This window comes from Urocampus carinirostris, chromosome 17 (genome assembly GCF_059441175.1).
Source record: "Urocampus carinirostris isolate Australia breed hairy pipefish chromosome 17, RoL_Ucar_1.0, whole genome shotgun sequence".
NCBI lineage: Eukaryota > Metazoa > Chordata > Actinopteri > Syngnathiformes > Syngnathidae > Urocampus > Urocampus carinirostris.
In genome coordinates this window covers 688554-709461 of record NC_142365.1, presented here as the reverse complement: position 1 = coordinate 709461, position 20908 = coordinate 688554, and the positions used below count along the sequence as shown (strand labels likewise).

The 20908-nt window shown below is 42.6% G+C and overlaps 1 protein-coding gene across 1 annotated transcript; it reads right to left on the bottom strand.

Moving 5' to 3' along the window:
• Window positions 1–8087: 8087 nt before the first annotated feature.
• grk1b (G protein-coupled receptor kinase 1 b) lies at window positions 8088–20332 on the bottom strand. The gene is made up of 8 exons (XM_088320808.1): window positions 20227–20332; window positions 13938–14653; window positions 12795–12922; window positions 10734–10891; window positions 10563–10646; window positions 10374–10498; window positions 10101–10302; window positions 8088–9104 (listed from the first exon to the last, which is right to left on the bottom strand). Exons 2-8 carry the CDS (start codon window positions 14634–14636, stop codon window positions 8821–8823), a joined length of 1680 nt encoding a protein of 559 aa, XP_088176934.1. The 5' UTR covers window positions 14637–14653; window positions 20227–20332; the 3' UTR covers window positions 8088–8820.
• Window positions 20333–20908: the final 576 nt, after the last annotated feature.

Here is a 20908-nt window from a genome sequence, read left to right as displayed (position 1 = left end):
TTTATTTCAAAGTTCATCTATTGTTTCTTATTCTTACATCAATATTTGTTTTTTAAATGAATTACCGGTATATTTTTCCAACGAGGCTCTAAACAATACACACTTTCCCTTTAGACTCTCATATTAAATCTGGAGCCTCAAACTATCACCCTGCGGGCTGCAATTCGCCCACTACCCGCGAGTTTGAGACCCCTAATGTATAGGATCATTTCATGTTACGTCCAGGGTTCCTATGTGTGCTAGGAAATCCTTTAAAAGGATTCTAAGGTGATGTTTTTTAAGGATTGGAAAGAGCTTAAATTTAGCTAGAAGTGCTTGTGAATGCTTGAAATAGTTGCCATGTTTCTCAAGAAGTCTGCTTAAATATGTAACGCCACCGCTCTCTGCTGGCTTCGCCGTTGCATTTCTTCTTCCCTCATTATTAACGGCGGCGCCCATTAGTTTGTACAGCATTGTCCTATGAAACGGTATATTATGTATAAATTATGGATATTTATTATGGGCTGTACAGAAAATGAAGGTAGCATTTCCCAGTGGTAAATAGTAATGCGAGGAACTTCCTGTAACTGAAAATAAAAGCTACAGTACATATTACCATTATTTTTAGCCCCCCCCCCCAAAAAAAAATGCCCAAGGTGACATTTCTAAAGACTTTTTTTCTCTTATGAAGAAAACATGCTATATTTCTTTTACTGTTTTTAAATAGAAATAAATTTCCTCAAATTAGTTATGAAAGGCTCACAATTAGGTAAAATAATATGTTAGGTCTCCGTTTTAAGCACTAAATTGGATATTTAGTTTTGTGGTATTACCGGTACCAATAGCACGGTCATGTGTTTTTTCAGTGTTTTTTGGGGGGGCGGGACTTTTGCTGTCAGATTTTTGTAGTATATCCGTATTTTTTTAATATTTCAGCAATCAGATTATTTTTTAGTATTACTGTAGTTTTATTCTTGCAATAAGTTTTTGTAGTATTTCTGCTGTAGTGTTTTGGGAATATTTCTAATGGTCACATCTTTGTAGTATATCTGTAGTATTACTCGAGTTGTATTGATGAAGTATTTTTGTACTATTTCTGCAGTTGTAATTTCTGTAATTTATTGGAGTAATGATGTGCTTTTTTTGGAGTATTCGTGGAGTATTTCTGCAGTCTAAAGTTTTTAGTATTTCTGTATCATTGTTGTAGTAATTTTTTACGCCTTAACCCAGAAAAAAACTGAAATGTTGATTATTGGTCCAGCTCACTGTCGTCATTTGTTTTCAAACATTACCCTGAACCTAGACAAATGTAATATCACCCATAGTGACTCGGTCAAAAATCTAGGTGTTATATTTGATCCTAATCTGTCGTTTCAGTTACACGTGAAAAATATTACTAGAATAGCTTTCTACCACCTCCGTAATATTGCGAAGATTCGTTCGATGCTGTCCCAATCAGATGCAGAGATTTTAATTCATGCGTTTATTACTTCTCGGCTTGATTACTGTAATGTATTGCTTTCTGGTCTCCCGATGTCTAGCATTAAAAGTTTGCAGCTGGTTCAGAATGCGGCAGCTAGACTTTTGACTAAGACTAAAAAGTTTGAGCATATTACACCTGTATTGGCCAACTTGCACTGGCTCCCAGTCCACTTAAGATGTGACTTTAAGGTTCTCTTATTAACATATAAATGTTTGCATGGGCTTGCACCCTCTTATCTCTCCGATTTGATTTCCCCCTATGTTCCTGCACGGAGTCTGCGCTCGGAAAATGCCGGTCTACTTGTGATTTTGTAATTCAATTTTTGTAAAATAGCATTACAGTAGTGGTATTTTTGTAGTATTTTCTGATGTAATATTTCTGTAGTAGTATCTTTGTATTATAGTTCTACTTTTTTGTAGTATTTCTATAGTATTAGTTTTCTTTTTAGAATGAAATCAAAATAATGTATTAGGTCCCTAAATTGGATATTTAGCTTTTTAGTAGTCATTTTGTAGTATTCTTAAGGTACATTTGTAGTAGTGTTTTCGTTGTAGACACTCAAAGGGACAACGTCGGCACCAACAATAACATATTTTCACGAGTACTACTATATTCATTAAACTATCTATTGCCATTTTTATTTGACCATTTTGGTTTTGCACGAAAAAGCCCGACGGGCCGCACGCGGCCCACGAGCCCTAGTTTCCGCACCGCTGTGTTTCAATGGCAGCAAAAAGTCATTTCATTTTTCGGCGAAATGTATTCGAAATATCGTCAGGAAGGTGATCCCGCAATTGGTAGCTTGGGATTTCTGAGAGCGTATCTCAAGTTTGAAAAGCAAATAGTGCAAAATGTACGGGGACTGGCAAAAATGGCTGAGCATACAGTGAAACCTGGCTAATGAGCTGCTCTTGTTAAGTGTGATTTATCGAAGCTCTATTTTAACATAGGTTAAGCATTAACGGGGAAACACAAAAGATTCCTTGAAATTGTTGACAAGGTAAATAATTGTTTTGGGTTCTACTGGCGCATATAGATTTGACTATGGTGTTCTTTTCCACTGTATTATAGGAATTTTTCAGGGAAATCGGCTGAAAGTACATTATTATTTACAAAACATGAATCATTTTACATTTAATTTTTTTAAGGCGAGAGAGAAAATATCAATTGTACCAAAACACGTTATATAGTGCCTAGCAAAAGTATTGGGCCCCTAAAAACCCTTTGACATATTGCTACGTTTCAGGCTTCAAATGTCATGAACCAGAAAAGGATCAGGACCCAAACGCGTGACGTTCACACACAAGCCTTTTATTTTACGGGAAATGGGGAGTCAGGCACATTAGGCAGCAGTCTGGCGTGAAATGATAGGAAGCCAGAGGCCGACGAGATCGATTCCAATCGCCCGAGTCGATATCGGACGGATGGGGTCGATATCGGACAGGACGGGACAGACAGACAGGATAGATAATGAAACAGGATATTGAAAATAAACAGGACAAACAAGACGGGAACGAAAACTGGAGAGAATAATAAACGGGACAAAAATTGACCGGAGGACAAAAACAAACGGGAAGAATATCAGACAGGAAATACCAATATGAAAGCAGGACCGAGTCAGAACCCACGACTTGCGGGGCATAAGTTCGTTGACCAGACTGACAAAGTAAGAGAGAGCGCACTGAGCTTAAATAGACGGAAAGCCAGTCTGTCAACAAGCCGCAGCTGCTGCCACATGGGCGGGGCCAATCGGGCGCCATGGCAACCGTGACATCAAACTTATAACTAAAAAACTTGAAACTATTTTCTAAGAATCAACAACATGAGACACTCAATCGAGAAGTGGAATATCAATATTTTATATTGTATTTACAAGAAAAAAAACTGAAAAGCACAGCCAACTGACTCCAGAAGTTCCCTGAGTACTTCTGAATGATCCAATGTCGATCTAAATGACTAACAATGACAAGCAGTGTGCCCCTGTGTGTCGTTAGGTCTCGGTCTAAACGCATCTGCTCTGTGATGGACTGAGGTCTGGGAAAGGACACACTGTAGAACAGACAGGATTATGAAGACCAAAAAGACACACCTAGCAGGTCTGTGATAAAGTTGTGGAAAATTACAACACAGGAATGGGATTGAGAAGATTTTGCAACATCTGCACATCTCGCGGGGCATTGTGCGAGCTATGATATCAAAATGGAGGGAGCAAAAAAATCTTACCAAGACCTGGCCGTCCCTCTAAACTTTCAGCCCAATCAAGGAGAAAACTCATGAGAGAAGTAACCAAGAGGCCCAAGATCACATTGGATGACCAGACAATGTGTGCATAAGAAAACTGTGCATAAAACTGCTCTTTATGGAAGAGTGGCAAGGTGAAAGCTGTTTCTGAAAGAATACTATAAAAAGGTCTGTTTGGCATTTGCAAGAAGTCGCATGGGAGATCCAAATACCATTTTTGGGCTGAATGCAAAGTGTTACGTTTGGCGTTAGAGTAACACTGCACATCACCTTGAAAACACCATCCCCACTGTTAAACATGGTGATGGCAGTATCACGCTCTGGGGTTGCTATTCAGCAGCAGGGACAGTGAAGATCGTTAGAAAAGATGGAATGATTGATGAGGGCAAATCTGGCAGGAAATCTGTAAGAGTCTGCAAAAGAACAATTCTAAACATAAAGCGAAATATTCAACGGAATGGTTTAAAACTAACAATATCAAGGCGTTAGAATGGCAATAAGCTCGAAGCCTGAAATCTGGTAATACGCCAAAAGCTTCGGCAAGGCGCTGTACGGAGTCGGCGTCCGAGCATCACGGCAGTGTTTTCTACCGATTACAAAAAGAAAAGACTTTTTTATTGTATTAGTGTGTATCTTATCAAAAGTCAATTTTCTACCGTTGTCAACGTCATCAGAAGGCAAGTTCAAAGTTCTGTCATATACTTCCAATATTGATATTCTGTTTACGGTTAATATTTTATTTCCTCGTGTCCGCGTTGACCTCCCTTGCTTAAAGGGGGAGTGGCCTTAAAACATATTTCGGAGGAGCAGCCAATCACTGAAGCCGTTTCAATCACTCAACGACTTGTTTGTCATTTTAGCATTCAAAACTTTTTTCAAATTTCTTTTCTGAGAACTCAGCAAATCTCTTGAATTTTAAAGGGGAAGTCAACCCAGAAGTTTGATAAATCATGTATGTCAGAACCAGAACAGAAGGAGGACCCAGATGCGTAACGTTTTCACACAAGCTTTATTTCACGGGAATGGGGCAGTCATGCGCGTGAACACAAACGCCAATGATTCGGCGATCGCTGGGCGGAAGAAGTAAGACAGAAGTCAGGCGTGGAACGACAGGAAGCCAGAGGCCGACGAGATCGATACCAGAAACCCGAGCAGATACCAGACAGACGGGGTTGATACCGGACAGGACCGGACAGACAGGATCGATACCAGAGACTGCAGTCAGATATCAGACAGGACGAGACGGACTGGATCGATACCGGATACTAGAGACTGGAATCAGATATCGGACAGGACGGGATCGATACTGGAGACTGCCACAACATATCGGACAGGAAGAGACAGGCGAGATCGATACCGGAGACTGTAGCAAGATATCAGACAGGACGAGACAGATGGGATCGATACCAGATACTGGATTCAGATATCAGACAGGACGAGACAGACGGGTTCGATACTGGATATTAGGGACTGGAGTCAGATATCAGACAGCACAAGACAGACAGGATCGATATCAGATACCGGACAGACGGGATCGATACCAGACAGTATCAATACCAGAGACTGGAGTCAGATATCAGACAGAACGAGACAGACGGGATCAATACCGGATACTAGAGACTGGAGTCAGATATCGAACAGGGCAAGACAGACGGGATTGATACTGGAGACTGATGTCAGATATCGGACAGGACGAGACAAGCAGGCTCGATACCGGAGACTAGCAAAAACAGACCTTTTTATAGTATTCTTTCAGAAACTATTTGGCCCCTTTGAACTTGGTGACCTTCATATTTCAGACTTCAAACATAAAGATATGAGACTGTCATTTTTTGTGAAGCATCAACAATACGTGGGACACAATCATGAAGCGGAAGACACTTTTTGGGATATTTTCAACTTGATGATTTAACCCCATTGAGTTCATACTTTGTAGCGCTACCTTTTGCTGCGATGACAGCTGCAAGTCCCTTGGGGTATGTCTCCATCAGATTTGCACATGGAGAAACTGATATTTTGGCCCCATCTTCCTTGCAAAACAGTGAGGTTTGATGGAAAGCGTTTGTGAACAGCAGTTAACAGTTTCTTCCACAGATTCTCAATTGGATTGAGGTCTGGGCTTCGACTCGGCCATTCCAACACCTTGCTGTGTTGCTATGCTATTGGGTTGAGAATAGATTCAAGGCATAGTTTTCCAAGACCTATTTATCAAGTATTTCAAGTTGTTAAACTGTCTTTTGCACAATCCTCTCGAACTGAAAAAAAAAAAATCTTTAGTCATGTGTTTGACAAGTATGCAAAGGGCTCGTTTGAGGCAGCTTGTATTTAAATAGCGCGTACACTTTGGAACACTCATTATTTGCGTATGGAACAAGAGTTTCGGTGAGGTCACTACTCCCATCTGCAGTCTCATTCATCAGCATGAGTAGTTGCTTTCTATGCGCTTGTCTGAAAGTGATATTTGAAAATCAATCAATCACCACATATTTTAAGACAAATTTCAGAAAAAACGCTAAACCCGCTCTCTAGACAAAAGCAAATTTTTAGGCACATTTTATTTCACTGTGTGACGTTTGATGATTTGATATCATTTATGAAAATATAAGAATACCAGAGCCTGTGTCCTATATTAACACTTTAAAGATATCCGGGGTGGGGATCCCAGTTCGAATCCCGGCTCGTCCATGTTGCATGTCGAAGTGTCCTTGGGTAAGACACTGAACCCCTAATGCCCCCAATAAGCAGGTTACATGGCTGCAAGGCCGCTATTGGAAAATGTGGAGCACATTGTAAAGCGCTTTGGGAAGTCATCGACTTGAAAAGCGCTATATAATTGCAGATCATTTCATTTCATAAACATGTCCCCCTATCACAAATACTTAAGATCATTGAGGCTCATTTCGACCTTCAGTTTTTTTTCATAAATAATGGTTTCAAAAAAGGTGCAAGCAGAGTCCTTTTGTAAAAATGTCGGTAAACACTGCAAACAAAAAGTTGATGAATGTACAGAAGCCCTTCGTTACTGGGCGCTTCGGTTATCGCTGGTTCACTTTTTCACGGGGAAAAAAGTAATTAAAAAATAAAGATTTCATTAAAAACAAAAAAAAACCAATTGGTGCTTCTCGCACAGTTGAGAAACGATTCAGGCAGCCAAAATTTAAGCCGATTGATCGTTCAATTTAAAATAATACACTTTTTTTTTTTTAAAAAAGGTGCGACACTCCTTTGCGGATTTTCACTTTTTGGCGATGGTGCTGGTCCCCATTAACCCCAAAAACCGAGGCATCTGTCCAATTCCCTTCAGCGCAGAGGGAGCATGTGTGGGAGAGAATTGCGTGCTGTGTGTACATAACTCTGGCCACCCCTACTGTCACCCAATCCAATTGTTCGGTGTACTTGACTAGCAGTTGTTGGTAATTATAGTTTGTTCTGTGGGTTTTTATCATAAAGTGTCTCAACAGCGAACATAGATTATTTAATGAGCTTCCATATGAAGGGTTCTATAGTGTTGTACAGCCAAAACGGGGTATGGTGGTGTGATACCTTGACTGTAAACCAGTGGGGAGTATAATCTTTATATACTGGACCGTACATGACTCGAGTCATATGCACTCATGAAAATATATAGGTTCCTGACCCCTGATTAACAGTTTTATACGATTCCAGAATGCTCCCGCATCATTCTCGCTTCAGATCCGATATTTACCAAAGGGCGGGCATGTTTCTATATACCCACAAAGTTCAAATGAACAAGGTCATGGCGGCACCATCTCAAGCACAGAGTAGGAGGACTCTGATTTTGTTCTCATGGAGATATTCTCACTACCGTATATACTTGTATCCAAGCTGAATTTACAACTTTAAAATAATACACTCAAATTATGGGGTCATCTTATAGCGACACTTTTGGTCGTGTGTCACCAGCAGCAAATGGTAGGCAGTGTGTGGGGAGGGGAGGCGCTGCTTACACAATAACAACAAACCAACGAAAAATCATTGGGGAAAACCTGAGCACAGAATTTATGGTGTGCTGAATTCTGTCTTTTTATTTGTTGAAATATTTTTAATACACCATGCCTGATGAAAAAAGAATGTTTTGGACAGTACCCAGAACTTGAGTGGGAGATTTTCGAGTAGTTTGAAGCCCAGAGACAAAATGGATATGGAGTGTCTCGGCTGAGTGTTTGTTTGCGAGCTCTCAAGATGGCACAAGCCAAGAAGTATGAGGGAATCACTGTTTCCACAGGTTTCTTCTATGTATTTTATGATTTGACTGTTTTAAAGCAGTTTATTGAAATGAAGATTTTATTTGTAGTGCTTCTAGCTATGGTTCCAGAAAACACATCATATACATTCCATTTTTTTCAACATATGTACCTACAAGACTAATACAGTACACACTAAGTCGTCAAAGAACTCCGTGTCTTTATGACACTCAAATACAAAAATGAAAGTTTATACTCGTTAAAATACATTTTAAACAATATTTCATTAATATAATACAGAGAGAGAGAGAGAGAGAGAGAGAGATATTAAATGTTCAAAATAATTTAATTTGATGCTAATGGAGTAAAATGTCCCAGTCCTGCATTAGGTTTGGCTATCGTTTTGTCGTTATACAGTCCATCCATTATCTGCACCGCTTATCCTCAGTAGGGTCGCGGGGGTGCTGGAGCCCATCCCAGCTTTCTTCGGGCAGTGGGCAGGGGACACCCTAAATTCGAGGGGCACACAGGGACAGACAACTCACTCGCTCATTCACACCTAGGGACAATTTGGACCGGCCAATTCACCTGAAATGCATGTCTTTGGAATGTGGGAGGAAACCAGAGTGCCCGGAGGAAACCCACCTAGGCACGGGGAGAACATACAAACCCCGCACAGGAAGTCTGGTAGCTGGATTTGAACCCATGACCTCAGAACTGTGCCGCTTAGCGCTAACAGCTGCGTCGCCGTGATGCCCCTCGTTACACAGTGTCCCTTTAAAATCACATTATGAATCATTTTCATTCTATCTGAATTGATTTTCAAAATAAAACCTTGGCGGATAACACAGTAAGGAAATGGGAATATTTTGGATTTTTTCGTCAATTTCGGGGTTTCATTTAAGCAAGACTTTAGAGAATCCGACAGCCTCCACCTTTGGCTTCTACGTAGTTGGGGTCCAGGTCCTTGGGCACTTTTCCGTCCTCCGCCCAGATGTTTAACTCTCCAAACACGCCCGTCTCGATCATCTCCTCCTGCCAGGGGACGGGGACGTTCCCCGAGGCGAAGTCGTCAAAGAACTCCGTGTCTTTATTATCCATGACCACGCCTTTGATGCTGCTGAAGGCGCCCACGTCCTCGATGTCTTTGGCGTAGACCGTCCTGGGGTCGGGGACGAACGGCGGAGGCAGCATACCTTCGGCAAAAGAAGACCCCCGTCAATCCCTCGGAATACGTCCCATCCTATTTAAGCGCAGAGTCTTTGAGGGTCTCTTGGAATAACAATGAGCGATCGCGCAAGGCAAGCCTGGGCAGTGCCCACCCATGGACATGCTCTGCCCACCTAAAGAAAAGTGGATGTAGTGGTGAGGGCAGTCTGAAAAATGAAAAATAATAATAATCAAATCATAAAGGATAACTAGAAAAAAATGAAAAAGTATAAAAGCAAAAAAAAAAGCTAGGGAAATTGAACAAAAGAATAAAAGGAAAAAGAGAAAACAGGAGAAATAGAGGAAAAAGCATGAAACAAAAAAGGCCAGGAAAAAGATGCAAAAGGGGAGAGTTAAAAAGAAAAAAATAATAAAGGAAGTAAAAAGCTAGGAAAAAGACAGAAAAGGAAAAAAAGAAGAAAAAGCATGAGAAAAATAATTAAACAGTTAGGAAAAAGGAAACAAAAGAAGAAAAACAACTAAAAAAGGAAATAGAGAACAAAATAAGAAAAAAAGCAGGAAAAAATAAGTAAAAAGCTAGGGGGGGACAATAGAAGAAAATAATTAAAAAAATAATGATAATAAAAAAAGGAAAACTTGATGCCTCTTTTAGAATTATGAATGTGTTGTTCTGTGTCAAATTGACCCAAATACTAATCCTGACTGAATGAATGATTTTTTTCCACCACTAGGAGGTGCTTTAGAATAAACACTGTCCCTTTTAACTTTCATGTTAAGGCGGGGCCTCAAATTATCATCAACTGCAATCGTCCCCCAAGGCAAAAGGTGAGCACCCCCTGCTGGATGAATCGGTAACCACCGAATTAGATTCTGAACCAAACAAATGTCATTTAAAGCAATTTTCTTTATACACTTGTTTGTATGTCTTTGTTGTTGTAAGGCCCTATAGTGAGGTGCGCCCAATGTAGTGTTAAATACAGAAATAGAACCGGCCGCTTGGTTGGATTTCTAGAGGAACTGACCAGCCTCGAGACGTCCCCAATTGATGTCTCTGAAGAAGGTTTGGCGCTTGAGCTCGGCACACTCGTTATCCTTGAACCCGAGCCGTTTCCCAGGATCCTTTTCCAACAGCCCCTCGCAAATTCCTTTGCACTCTTGACTGAAGTCGGGGGTGTACGGAACCGGCTCCTCTAGGATTCGGCGAGCCACCTCGTCGTTCTCCACCTGAAAGGCGGCACGGGCGTCAAATATTACGACTTATTTGTGACGGAATTGAATCTGTTTTTGCCCTCTACCTTCTCTCCTCTTATTCTGAAAGGGCCTTTGGCTGCGATCATCTCAAACAGAGTCACTCCCAAGGTGAAATAATCCACCGAGTAGTCGTACTGCTTCTTCTGGAGCAGTTCTGGAGCCATAAAACCTAGAGAAGCCCATCGAGAGAAAGTCGGAGAAAAGCTTTCTCCGACTTGACTTTTGGAACTTACCCGGAGTCCCCGCGTAACCGCTAGTTGTGTCTCGCCCGGGCGGGAGTTCTACCGCAAGGCCCAGGTCTGACAAGCGAACGTGTCCTGAGCGATGAAAACAGGGTCAGTGGCCTGATTGGGTCCTGATCCGGTTCCGGTTTATGACACGCTGATTTTTTTTTAAGATCCAACCTGCATCGTCGAGCAGCACGTTCTCGGGCTTGAGGTCCCTGTAGATGATCCTGTGCTGGTGAAGGTGTTCCAGCCCACAGATGATCTGCGCCGTGTAGAAGGAAGCCCTCTTCTGGTCGAAACCGGGATTTTTTTCATCCACGTTGTACATGTGAAACCTGAGGCGCGGTATATAATCCCGATTTGAGTGCGGACAAGTACCGAGACCTCTTTAGCCTCTTAATGCCAGACGGTGTGGGTCCTGATCCTGTTCCTGACTTCAAGTGTGACGCACCCGACGGCCTAGTGTGTGTATTAGCTTTAAGGTTAATCTATACTTGAAGTAATTAACAGACATCGGCTTTTGCTGAGCAGCTCAATAAACGTGTAAATTGTACATCCTCCTGGCTTATCGGGGTTAGAGGGAGGCAGGTGAGTCTGCGCCTCACCTGTCATCATACAAAAATCAAATGAATAATATGTTAAATCCAAGGTCAGGAACCATATACGGCTGTGTCCGTGAGTGCGTATGGCTCCTTGATAGAATAGAACTTGCACTTGTCGTGATTACTGATGTGACTTAGCTGTGCCCGCTCATTTGGCACCAACTCCCGCGGGTTCTGATTGGCTCCCGATCAGTATTTGAACCCAGTTCTATCTGTCACCTGTTATCATTCCGTCTACGAACCTCTGTTTTTACAAGGCAAGCCTTTTTTTCAACACTGACCCCCACCTGTCCCGTTTTTGTCTCCGGCTACGACCTGTTTTGATCCCGACCATGTCTCCTCTCCCGTCTTGACTATTGTCCCGTTTTTGATCCCGACCACGTCGGGTCTACCGTCCTGGCTTTCGACCTCTTTTTGTCCCCAACTACGTCTGCTCTCCTGTCCCGACTATTGTCCCGTTTGTAATCCCGACCACGTCTGCTCTACCCGGCTTTCGACCTTTTTTTGTTCCCGACTACGTCTTCTCTCCTATTCTGGCTAACGACTCGCTCCCAACCCTGACTACGTTTTTGCTCTCCTGTCCCAACTATCGACCCGCTTTTTCCGTCCTGCGATCCACTTCCGCGGCCGGAGACCAACATGAGTACTAGAGCAACTTGCTTCCCCCGTCCAGCGAACACTGGATCGTGGGTGCAGTCTTTTCTCTTCCTTCCAATAAAAACTTGTGAGAAACACAACGCAAGTGGGTCCTGTCTCCGTTCTGGTCTCGACACACACAGTGAAATAAAACGTGTTTAAAAATGTGCTTGTTCTGGGGAGCCGGTTTGGCGGTTTTGCTTATTTGGGTTTTCAAATATACAGTGTGGCTCTCTTAAGGAAAACATCTCAATAGTTTTGCTTTAATGGCTGTTCGGGTCAAAAAGGTTCCTGACCCCCGTCTTAAATGGTGATATTTATTCAGTGTTCATGTTCTTTTTCATTCAGTTTCACAATTTTGGGATTCCTTTATTATCAATAATATTAATACAATCAGTATGCATTACTGTGTAAGCGTCTGCAGATGCAGAGTGAGGCAGCGCAATTCCCCGGCCTCATGGCAGAGGGCGATAGTGAGACCAAGGATTCGGATTTGGCGCGCACCTCAGCGGTGTCGAAGACGGAAAAACGGGTCAGTAGCCGGGACAGGAGAGCAAATACGTGGTTGGGGTCTGAAGCGAGTCATAAGCTGGAATAGGAGAGAAGACGTGGTCAGGGAAGAAAAGTGGTCGAAAGCTGGGATGGGAGGATCAAAATGGGTTGACGCCGCAGACAGACGGGAGCAAAAAAAAACGGGACAGGTGTTAGTCAGGGTCGAAAAAGGCTTGCCTGGTATTCGCTGAGGTTTGCAGACGGACTGACAGAAGGGGACAGACTGGACTGGGTACAAATACTGATCGGGAGCCAATTAGAACCCGCGGCAGTTGGCGCCAAAGGAGCTAAGTCACATCGGTAATCATGACAGTTCCATGTTCCTGGGTTAGAGTTAGGTTTTAGGACTATAAGGTAAGGGTTTGTCGACTCAACGGGATGGTGGATGCACGGTTTTTGGCGTTCCCTCTCTTTGTGTAAATTTGTGTTCGGCGTTCGTATAAAGCACCTGAGATCCCCACCGTTCATGATGGTCATCACTAAGCAGAGGTCGGTCTTGGTCTGGAAGGCGTAGGCCAGGGACACGATGAAGCGACTGTGGACTTTGGCAAGGATGCGCTTCTCCACGATTGCACCCTGAAAAAAAAACAATAGAAACGGGATTTTTACGAGTACAGCATTTGGTCAAGACAATGTCTTTTGAAATACTTGGTTGTTGTACATTTGCGGAAGAATTTGCTGGTTTGAAGTCATTTTTCTACTTTGAAGCTATTTTCAGTGACAGACTGTTGTCAGTCTTGTTCCACGGACAGACTGAGGAGATCATTTCTTCCTCATGCCATGAGGCTCTTCAACTCCATCCGGGGGAATAAAAGTCCCCACATTTGCATATTACCCTATTTCCTTTCCGTAGCATTATTTAAATACTCCATAGCAAAACCTTATATTGGGTATTTTTGTATTCTATATCTTTTATTTTACAATTTTATTGCAGTAACCTGCAGTAACCAGGTTGATTTTTATCAATGTCGCTTGTCATGAGTACTCAGTGACTCAGTTGGGCCCGCTCATTTGGCGCCAACCGCCGCGGGTTCTGATTGGCTCCCGGTCACTATTTGAACCCAGTCCTGTCTGTCCCCCGTTGTCAGTCCATCTGCGAACCTCAATGTACACAAGCCATTTACGACCCTGACCTCTACCTGTCCCGTTTTTTGCTCCCGTCTGTCTCCGGCTACGACCTGTTTTGCTCCTGACCACGTCTGTTCTCCCGTTCTGGCTTACGACTCATCATTCGGGGTCAGCCCCGACCGCGCTGTGATCTCCCAATCCCGGCTACCGACCCGTTTTTTCCGTCCCTGACACTGCCATCGCTCGCTACGGAAGATCCACTAGCGTGTTCGGATCACAATCCGAGTACGAGAGCGACTTGCTTCCCGCGCCCAGCGAACACCGTAACGTGGGCGCAGACCTTCCTCTTTCTTTCAATAAAACTTGTGGTGAACGTCACGCAATTGGGTCCTGTTTCCGTTCTGGTCCTGACATCGCTTTTTAATGAAGTTTTTTTACCACTAGGAGTCGCTAAATAATACACCTTTAAATGAGTACCAAGCATCTTAGTTGTAGCAAGTGAGCCTAGTTTGTCCGTCTTTACCTCATAGCCTTTGCGCTTCTTCAGTCTCTTCTTGTCCAGTTTTTTATTGGCGTACATTTTCCCGGTGGCCTTGGCCTGACAGGCGTAGACTTCTCCGAACCCCCCCTTGCCCAGGACCCTGAAGTCCATGAACCAGTCCTCGTCCACGGGCTGGGCCTCCAACCACTTGAACTGGACGTAGCGCAGGAAGAACATGCTCTGTTTGAACCCGCCCAGCGCTTTGGCTTCCAGATGTTTGAGGAGCTGTTTCTCGCTCTCTTTAAACAAATGGCCGCCCGCGTTTTTGAAGTCCTCCTTCACGCGGACCACGGCCTTCTCCTCCAGGAAACCGCAGAAGTTCTTCGAGGTCGACTGGTAATATTTCTCCACCATTCTTTGCGCCTTTCGAACTCTGTCCTTTTCCTGACAAACCGCAAAATCTTCGATGTCCTTCCACAGTTCCCCGGCCGTCCTGTGGACGGCGTCGGCGTTCAGGAACTGCCGGAAGAGCCGCTTTCCGACGGGCTCGTCGACGCACGTGACCCTGAAGGTCTCGCCCACCGAGGCTTTCAAGTGCTCGCAGTCTCGGATGTGCGGCAGTTTCAGCCTGGCTCGCATCTTCTTGTCTCGGAGGGTGGCCGCCGCCGCCCCGTCCACGCTTCCTCGGGCCGACACGTAGGCCGAGTTGGCCACCACCGTCTCCAGACCGCCGATGTCCATCCTCGCTCCGATGTCCTCTGCAACAGGTAGAAAGTAAAAAACGTGAAGCCACGCCGCTCTTTTGTGGCTTTGGGAAATAACAGGTGGCGAGTTCAAAGTACAAAATGCGGTCCTCTCTAAAGCAGTGGTCTGTCACGAACCAGAACAGGCAACAGGAAGGAGAACCCAATCGCGTAACGTTTGGGGAGAAGAGGAATGAGTGCACACTCGATCCGGAGATCGTCGGTCGCGGAAGTAGATTGATCGGGCCGAGAACAAAACAGGATCAAAACACAGGCAAAAACGAAGATTCACAGGACTTGGCAAAACAAGAGCAAAAACATAGACAAAAACGCGGATTCACAGGGCTTGACGTATCACAACAGAGTTTAGCAGGAGTTTCGCAGACGCTCCGACAAAAGATGACTCACAAGACAGCGTTTAAGTAGTGACAGGCAGCAATCTGTCAACGCGTTTCAGCTGGTGTCCATGGGCGGGGCCAATTGGGCGCCGTGGCAACTGTGACAGAACCTGGCGCCACACAGCGGGGACCAATTGGGCGCCACGGCAACTGTGACATGGTCAGCAACTACCGAGCCGCAAACCCGTACCCAGACGCGGGTCACAAGGTATCGGTTTGCACAGAAAAGAAACTAAAAGTGCCTCATGAAAATGTGCATAAAGTTAGAGTGCACCTTATACCGAGGTTTTTGGTACTTATTTGCTCTGATTTAGGTGCAATGGGAATCAAACCTGAAATCCCAGTGTTGAGAGGCCTGAATTCTAACCACTATGCTACCAGGATTGGAAATGACAATAAGCAAGGTAATGCATTTCATCTTATCACAATATTTTTACCTGCAGCGCAACGTGCTACTGGGAGTTAAAAAAAAGTGTGAAAATGAGGTAAACTCGAATGCCTTTTCCTATGTTATCTAGATGCCTACTGGTCTAGTGCAGGGATCTCCAACTATTTTCAAGATGAGGGCTACTTTTTGCGACTAATTACTGGATTTGTACCCAGCTTTTCTAAAAGGAAGACAAAAAGAAGGGAAAAAATATTTTATTGAAATAAAAAAACAAATAAAAAAGACAGAATAAGAAATAGGAAAAGGAGGCAAAAAAGAGAGAAGTGGGGGAAAATGAAGTAAAAAAGGCTAATCAGGAAAAAGAAAGAAACAAGAAAACAAAGAGGAGAAATGATTAAAGACAAAAATGACAAAAACGGGGAAAACCGCTACTTTTTTTCTTTTTCGTGTTTTTATAGATTTTTTTTTATCTTTTTTCCATTTTTTTTTTACTTTTTGTCTTGGTTCTTTTGTTTGCATTTTTCTCTTTTTGGCCTTTTTCCTTTTCTTATTTCTCCTCTTTTCAAAAGTGATAAGTTTTGGTCACATTGAGTCTCCATATTTTGTCTTCTTCGTTGTGCTTTCAGCACTCGTTTTCGGTGGCACGACCGAATACAGCGACAACTACTGGTAAAATGATACACACTGTCCCTTTAACTATCAGATTAGGGCTGGGACCTCGAACTATCATCCTGGATGCCGCAATCGGACCCGGGCCGCGAATTTAAGACCTTTGCTTGAAATATTCTTTTTAGTTTCATTGATCAACTTAACATGACTTGACAGTAGATTGAGTGCAGAGGAAACAGAGACGAGTGTTATGCTGCCCCCTGCTGTCCAAGATCTGTAAAAATCGACTTATCATCGAGAAGGGTCTGCAACAGGTTCAGATTTATTCTGATAAGAACAAAAATACACTAGAAATACTACAAAACAACAGTAATACAAACATACTATTACAGAAATAATAACATAGAAATACTACAAAAAAAAATGGTAAGATTAAAAATACTAAAAAACCAGTACAAAGATACCAGTATCGAGTACGTCTATAGAAATACTACAAAAATAAGACTACAGTACAGTATTACTATAATAAAAATAAACTGCTACATAAATATAACAACAGAAATACTACAAAAATTCAACTACAGTAAAAACTACAAAAATATGACAGATATAGTACAACAATTGTATGGGGGAAATTCTACAAAAAATACTACTGTAGTAATACTACAAAATACTTCAAAAAAGTACAGTAATACTTTTAAAATACTATAGCAATACAATAAAAATCTGACTGCAGTAATACTACAAATATACTACTATAGTAAGACTTCAAAAATACTACAGACATACGAAGAATATTCTATGGAAATACCATAAAACTACAACTGCAAAAATACTACAAAAAATAAAAACGGAAGTAATACTGCAGAAATACGACAAAAATACTTCCAAGTCAAGTCATGTTTTTTGTTTGGCCCTTAATCACAAGGAGTCTCAAAGGGCTGCACATATGAATACACCATCCCCTGATCTAAAACCTACATGAGGGCAAGGGAAAACTGCAGTAATACTATCGATATATTACAAAAAATACTACTGCATAAAATACTCCGTTGCGGTGCTAGGAACCAAATGGACTGAACCATTTCAAGGCAGTGGAGTATGCCTGACGTTGCGATGTACACACTTTTGTTTTACTTTTCTTAAATATATCCTTTGTCATGGTTGCGATGGCGCCCAATTGGCCTCGCCCGTGTTGCGCCAGCTGCGGCTCGTCGACTAATTGGCTTCCCTCCGATTTAAGCTCAGTGTTCTCACTCACCCTTTGTCAGTCCGTCAACGAACTTCTGCACCTGCAAGACGTGTGTTTTGACTCTGTCCAGTATCCTGCTTTAGTATCCTGTCCGGTATCGATCCCGTCTATCTTGCCCTGTTTGATACCGGACTCCAGTCTCCAGTGTTTGGTATTGATCCCGTCTATCTCGTCCTGTTTGATATCGGAGTCCAGTCTCCAGTGTCTGGTATCGATCCCGTCTGTCTCGTCCTGTCTGATATCTGTCTCGAGTCTCCTGTATCTGATATCAATCCTGTATATAAAAATGCAGATCATTTTCATTTCATTTTTCTGTCTGTCCCATCCTGTTTGGTATCAACCCCGTCACTCCGGTATCTGCTCGTGTATCTAGTATCGATCCCGTCTGTCTCTCCCTGTCTGATACCTTGCTACAATCTCCAGTATCAGGTATCGTCCCCGTCTATCTTGTCCTGTTTGATATCGAACCCCAGTCTCCAGGTTCTGGTATCGATCCCGTCTGTCTCGTCCTGTCTGATATCTGTCTCCGGTCTCCTGTATCTGATATCAATCCTGTCTGTTCTGTCCTGTCCGGTGTCGACGCCGTCGGTCCGGTATCAGCTTGTGTATCTGGTATTGATCCTGTTTGTCCCGTCCTGTCCGGTATCGACCCCATCTGTCCGGTATCTCCTCGTGTATCTGGTATCGATCTCGTCGGACTTCTGCCTTACTTCTTCCGCTCAGCGACGGCCGAATCACTGTTGTTTGTGTTGACTGCCCCATTTCCGTAAAATAAAAGCTTGTGTGAAAACGTTACGCATCTGGGTCCTCCTCCTGTTCTGGTTCTGACATCCTTTCCTCCATTAGAGTAAAACATTTTTAAAACGCTATGATTTTTGGGGGTTTTTGGGTTGATTTTGGTGGTGCTCGAGCAACCCCTAAAACGGGCCGGTTACGCCCATGGCGGATTGTTGAATTAAGACTTCCCGGGTGTAAAGGCTTTGACCCGGAACACCGGCGGGGACCGATCGTCTCTCTTTCTACCTAATCCAATTGACAGTGACTGTTGATACTCCAGATTGACCTCAGCGGTAATTAACCCATATTCTCGGGATTTCCTTTTTAAAACAAATCCAATCCAATTATGTCTTCTCTAGCAACCTTTATCTATCCTTTCAAAAGACAATATCTTAAAAAGAAGAATTTTACATGGAAATCCTTCACCCGTCCCCGTTTTTATCATGAAAAAATAACATTGGATATATCTGTCACGACCAGAACGGAATCAGGACCCAAATGCGTAGCGTTAACCACAAGTTTATTGATAGAAAGAGGGAGGGCGGCGCCCGCGATCCGGTGCTCCCAGGTGGAACTTCCGAAGCGGGAGATCGTGGTGTCGAAGACGGAAAAAAACGGGTTGATAGGACAGGAGAGCAAAACATGGTCGGGATCAAAAACGGGTCGCAAGCTGGGACGGGAGAACAGAACGCGGTCGGGTCAGAAAACGGGTCGTAGCCGGAGACAAACGGGGAAATCGGGAACGGCGGTTGGAAAACGGGTGCGAAAAGCGAGACCGACGGAAGTCCGAGTCAAAGTGCTTGTCTTGTAGAAACAGAGGTTCGCTGACGGACTGACAACAGGCGAGTGAAGGGACGGAGCTTAAGAAGGACGGTGAACCCATCAGGAAGCCAGGACGAGCGGGCGCAGGTGAAAATAATCAGTCGTCATGACACGGACCTTGTTTCTGTTTTCTTGTTTCACAAATCAAATAAGAAGAAATGTTCTCAAGTAAGAATATTTTGTTCCATTTCCGAGTCGATAAAAAAGTTATACTCTCCAGACTTGCTCGGAAAATATGTTTTTTTCTGTCATGCACTAAAAATAACAAACATAACGAATCTAATAAAATAGTGCAAGCCTTTTATCATTTTAATGAATATACACGTGTATCTAAAATAAAAAAATATTTTAATAGAGCTATATTTTCTAGTTGTAACATAAAAAAATAATCATCAACACGAGGAAATGATTTTTCTCTTTGAAAATGGTATTTGTCTTAAGTTATTTCATAAAAACAGGTTATAAAAAATATTAAGATAAGAAAAGTCATTCTTAGATGAATGGTGTAAAACTATTTCTCAATTGTTTCAAATTTGTTTTCCTGTGTTTTGATTTCTGGGGTAGCGGTTCAATAGGAGATGCGATGGTAGTAATATTTTGTAAAAATACAATTTCGCTGTACAATAATTTGGGGTCGTTCATCAAAAAATATCACATTACAAATAAACCTTCAGTCAGTTAAAATATTTCATATTGAATATTTTTTATGTAAATGAATGACCTTTATTTCCGGTTGATGATATCTGTGTATTCATTGTTATTGCGACATTCATTGCAGCTTGGTCAGCCTGGAAGGGGAGGACCTCATGTGCGGTCCCTTCTCAAGGTTTCTTCATTTGCCTCACGTTAAGGATTTTGAGTTTTTCCTTGCCCTCATGTCGGTTTTAGATCAGGGCATGGTGTCATAATAGTCTATAGTTTTTTTAGTTTGTGCAGCCCTTTGAGACTCTTAGCGAATAAGGGCCACCAAACAAAAAAACAGGACTTGACTTAATATTGCTGATTATGGTTAACAGACTATTCTAATATTAGATGGGCTATATGAGTTTTCGCCATATTTATAATATAAATAATCTTGCTGTGGGACGAATGTAACACTTTAACCTACATCTTATTCCAAAAACAAAGAACTTAATGACAATCTTCTAACTTTAAGCAGACGATTCACCATGTTTGTACATTTCAAGTCTAAATGAGATTTGTTTAGGGGAAAACGAGTTCAAATAGCCTCGAGCTAAACGTACACTTAAAACAAACACACTTTTATCGCCAATGGGGGTCGTATTTGTTTTTTGCGTAGGTGTTGCGTAGCAATCTCGAAGAAATACAAATTGGCACTCACTTTTAGGATTCCTTTGTTTGTATTTCCATCAGAGGCAGAAACCAACCAGGGGGTCTGCAGCAGCTCCGCTGTCGTCTTCGTCCCCTTGCGCAAGGAGAGTGATGAAGACTCGTGAGTTGGAGCTTTGGAGCTTGCTCGTCTGGGAGCCGGGATTAAGCGCGGGGGCCAATTGATTCATACTATTAGCGTAACTAGCTAGGTGGGTGCTTTTGTGGAGAACACATCGTTTAATATCCATCCTACGCAAACTCTGCCCTACTTACAAACGAGATAGGTTCCGGACGATCGTTCGTAAGTTGAATTTGTTCGTTAGTTGCTTCAGTGCTATATTTTGTATGTTTAATGTTTGTATAAGTATGTTGAAGGCTTGTATAAGTAACCTGTATTGTTTTGTACTCAAAAAAAAGAAACATTTCATAAAATACTATGCTCTATAAAGATAGAGTTAAGTTTAACTTACTTTTGGAAGATGGGCTTCAAGAGTTAGGCCACTTCCTCCTTCATGGTAGAAAGTGGGCGAAAAAAGCGATCGACCATTTTCTCAGCCGCATCAAGTTTTCTTATTCATTCATTTCAAAAGAGTAATATAATATAACATCAAAAGTAATATTTGCAGGGATCAGAATTTTCCGCGGATCCGCGGATTTCCGCTGTTTTTGAACCCCAAAGGCATTCCGACTTT

Excerpts from the sequence above, each read along its gene's own strand:
- grk1b (XM_088320808.1), bottom strand. The coding sequence starts at position 14,636 with ATGGACATCGGCGGTCTGGAGACGGTGGTGGCCAACTCGGCCTACGTG. Across the intron at positions 10,499-10,562 it reads CGGTTACGCGGGGACTCCGG|GTTTTATGGCTCCAGAACTG; the intron begins GTAAGTTCCAAA and ends GGGCTTCTCTAG. Across the intron at positions 9,105-10,100 it reads TTGGGGACGTCTCGAGGCTG|GTATGCTGCCTCCGCCGTTC; the intron begins GTCAGTTCCTCT and ends CTTTTGCCGAAG.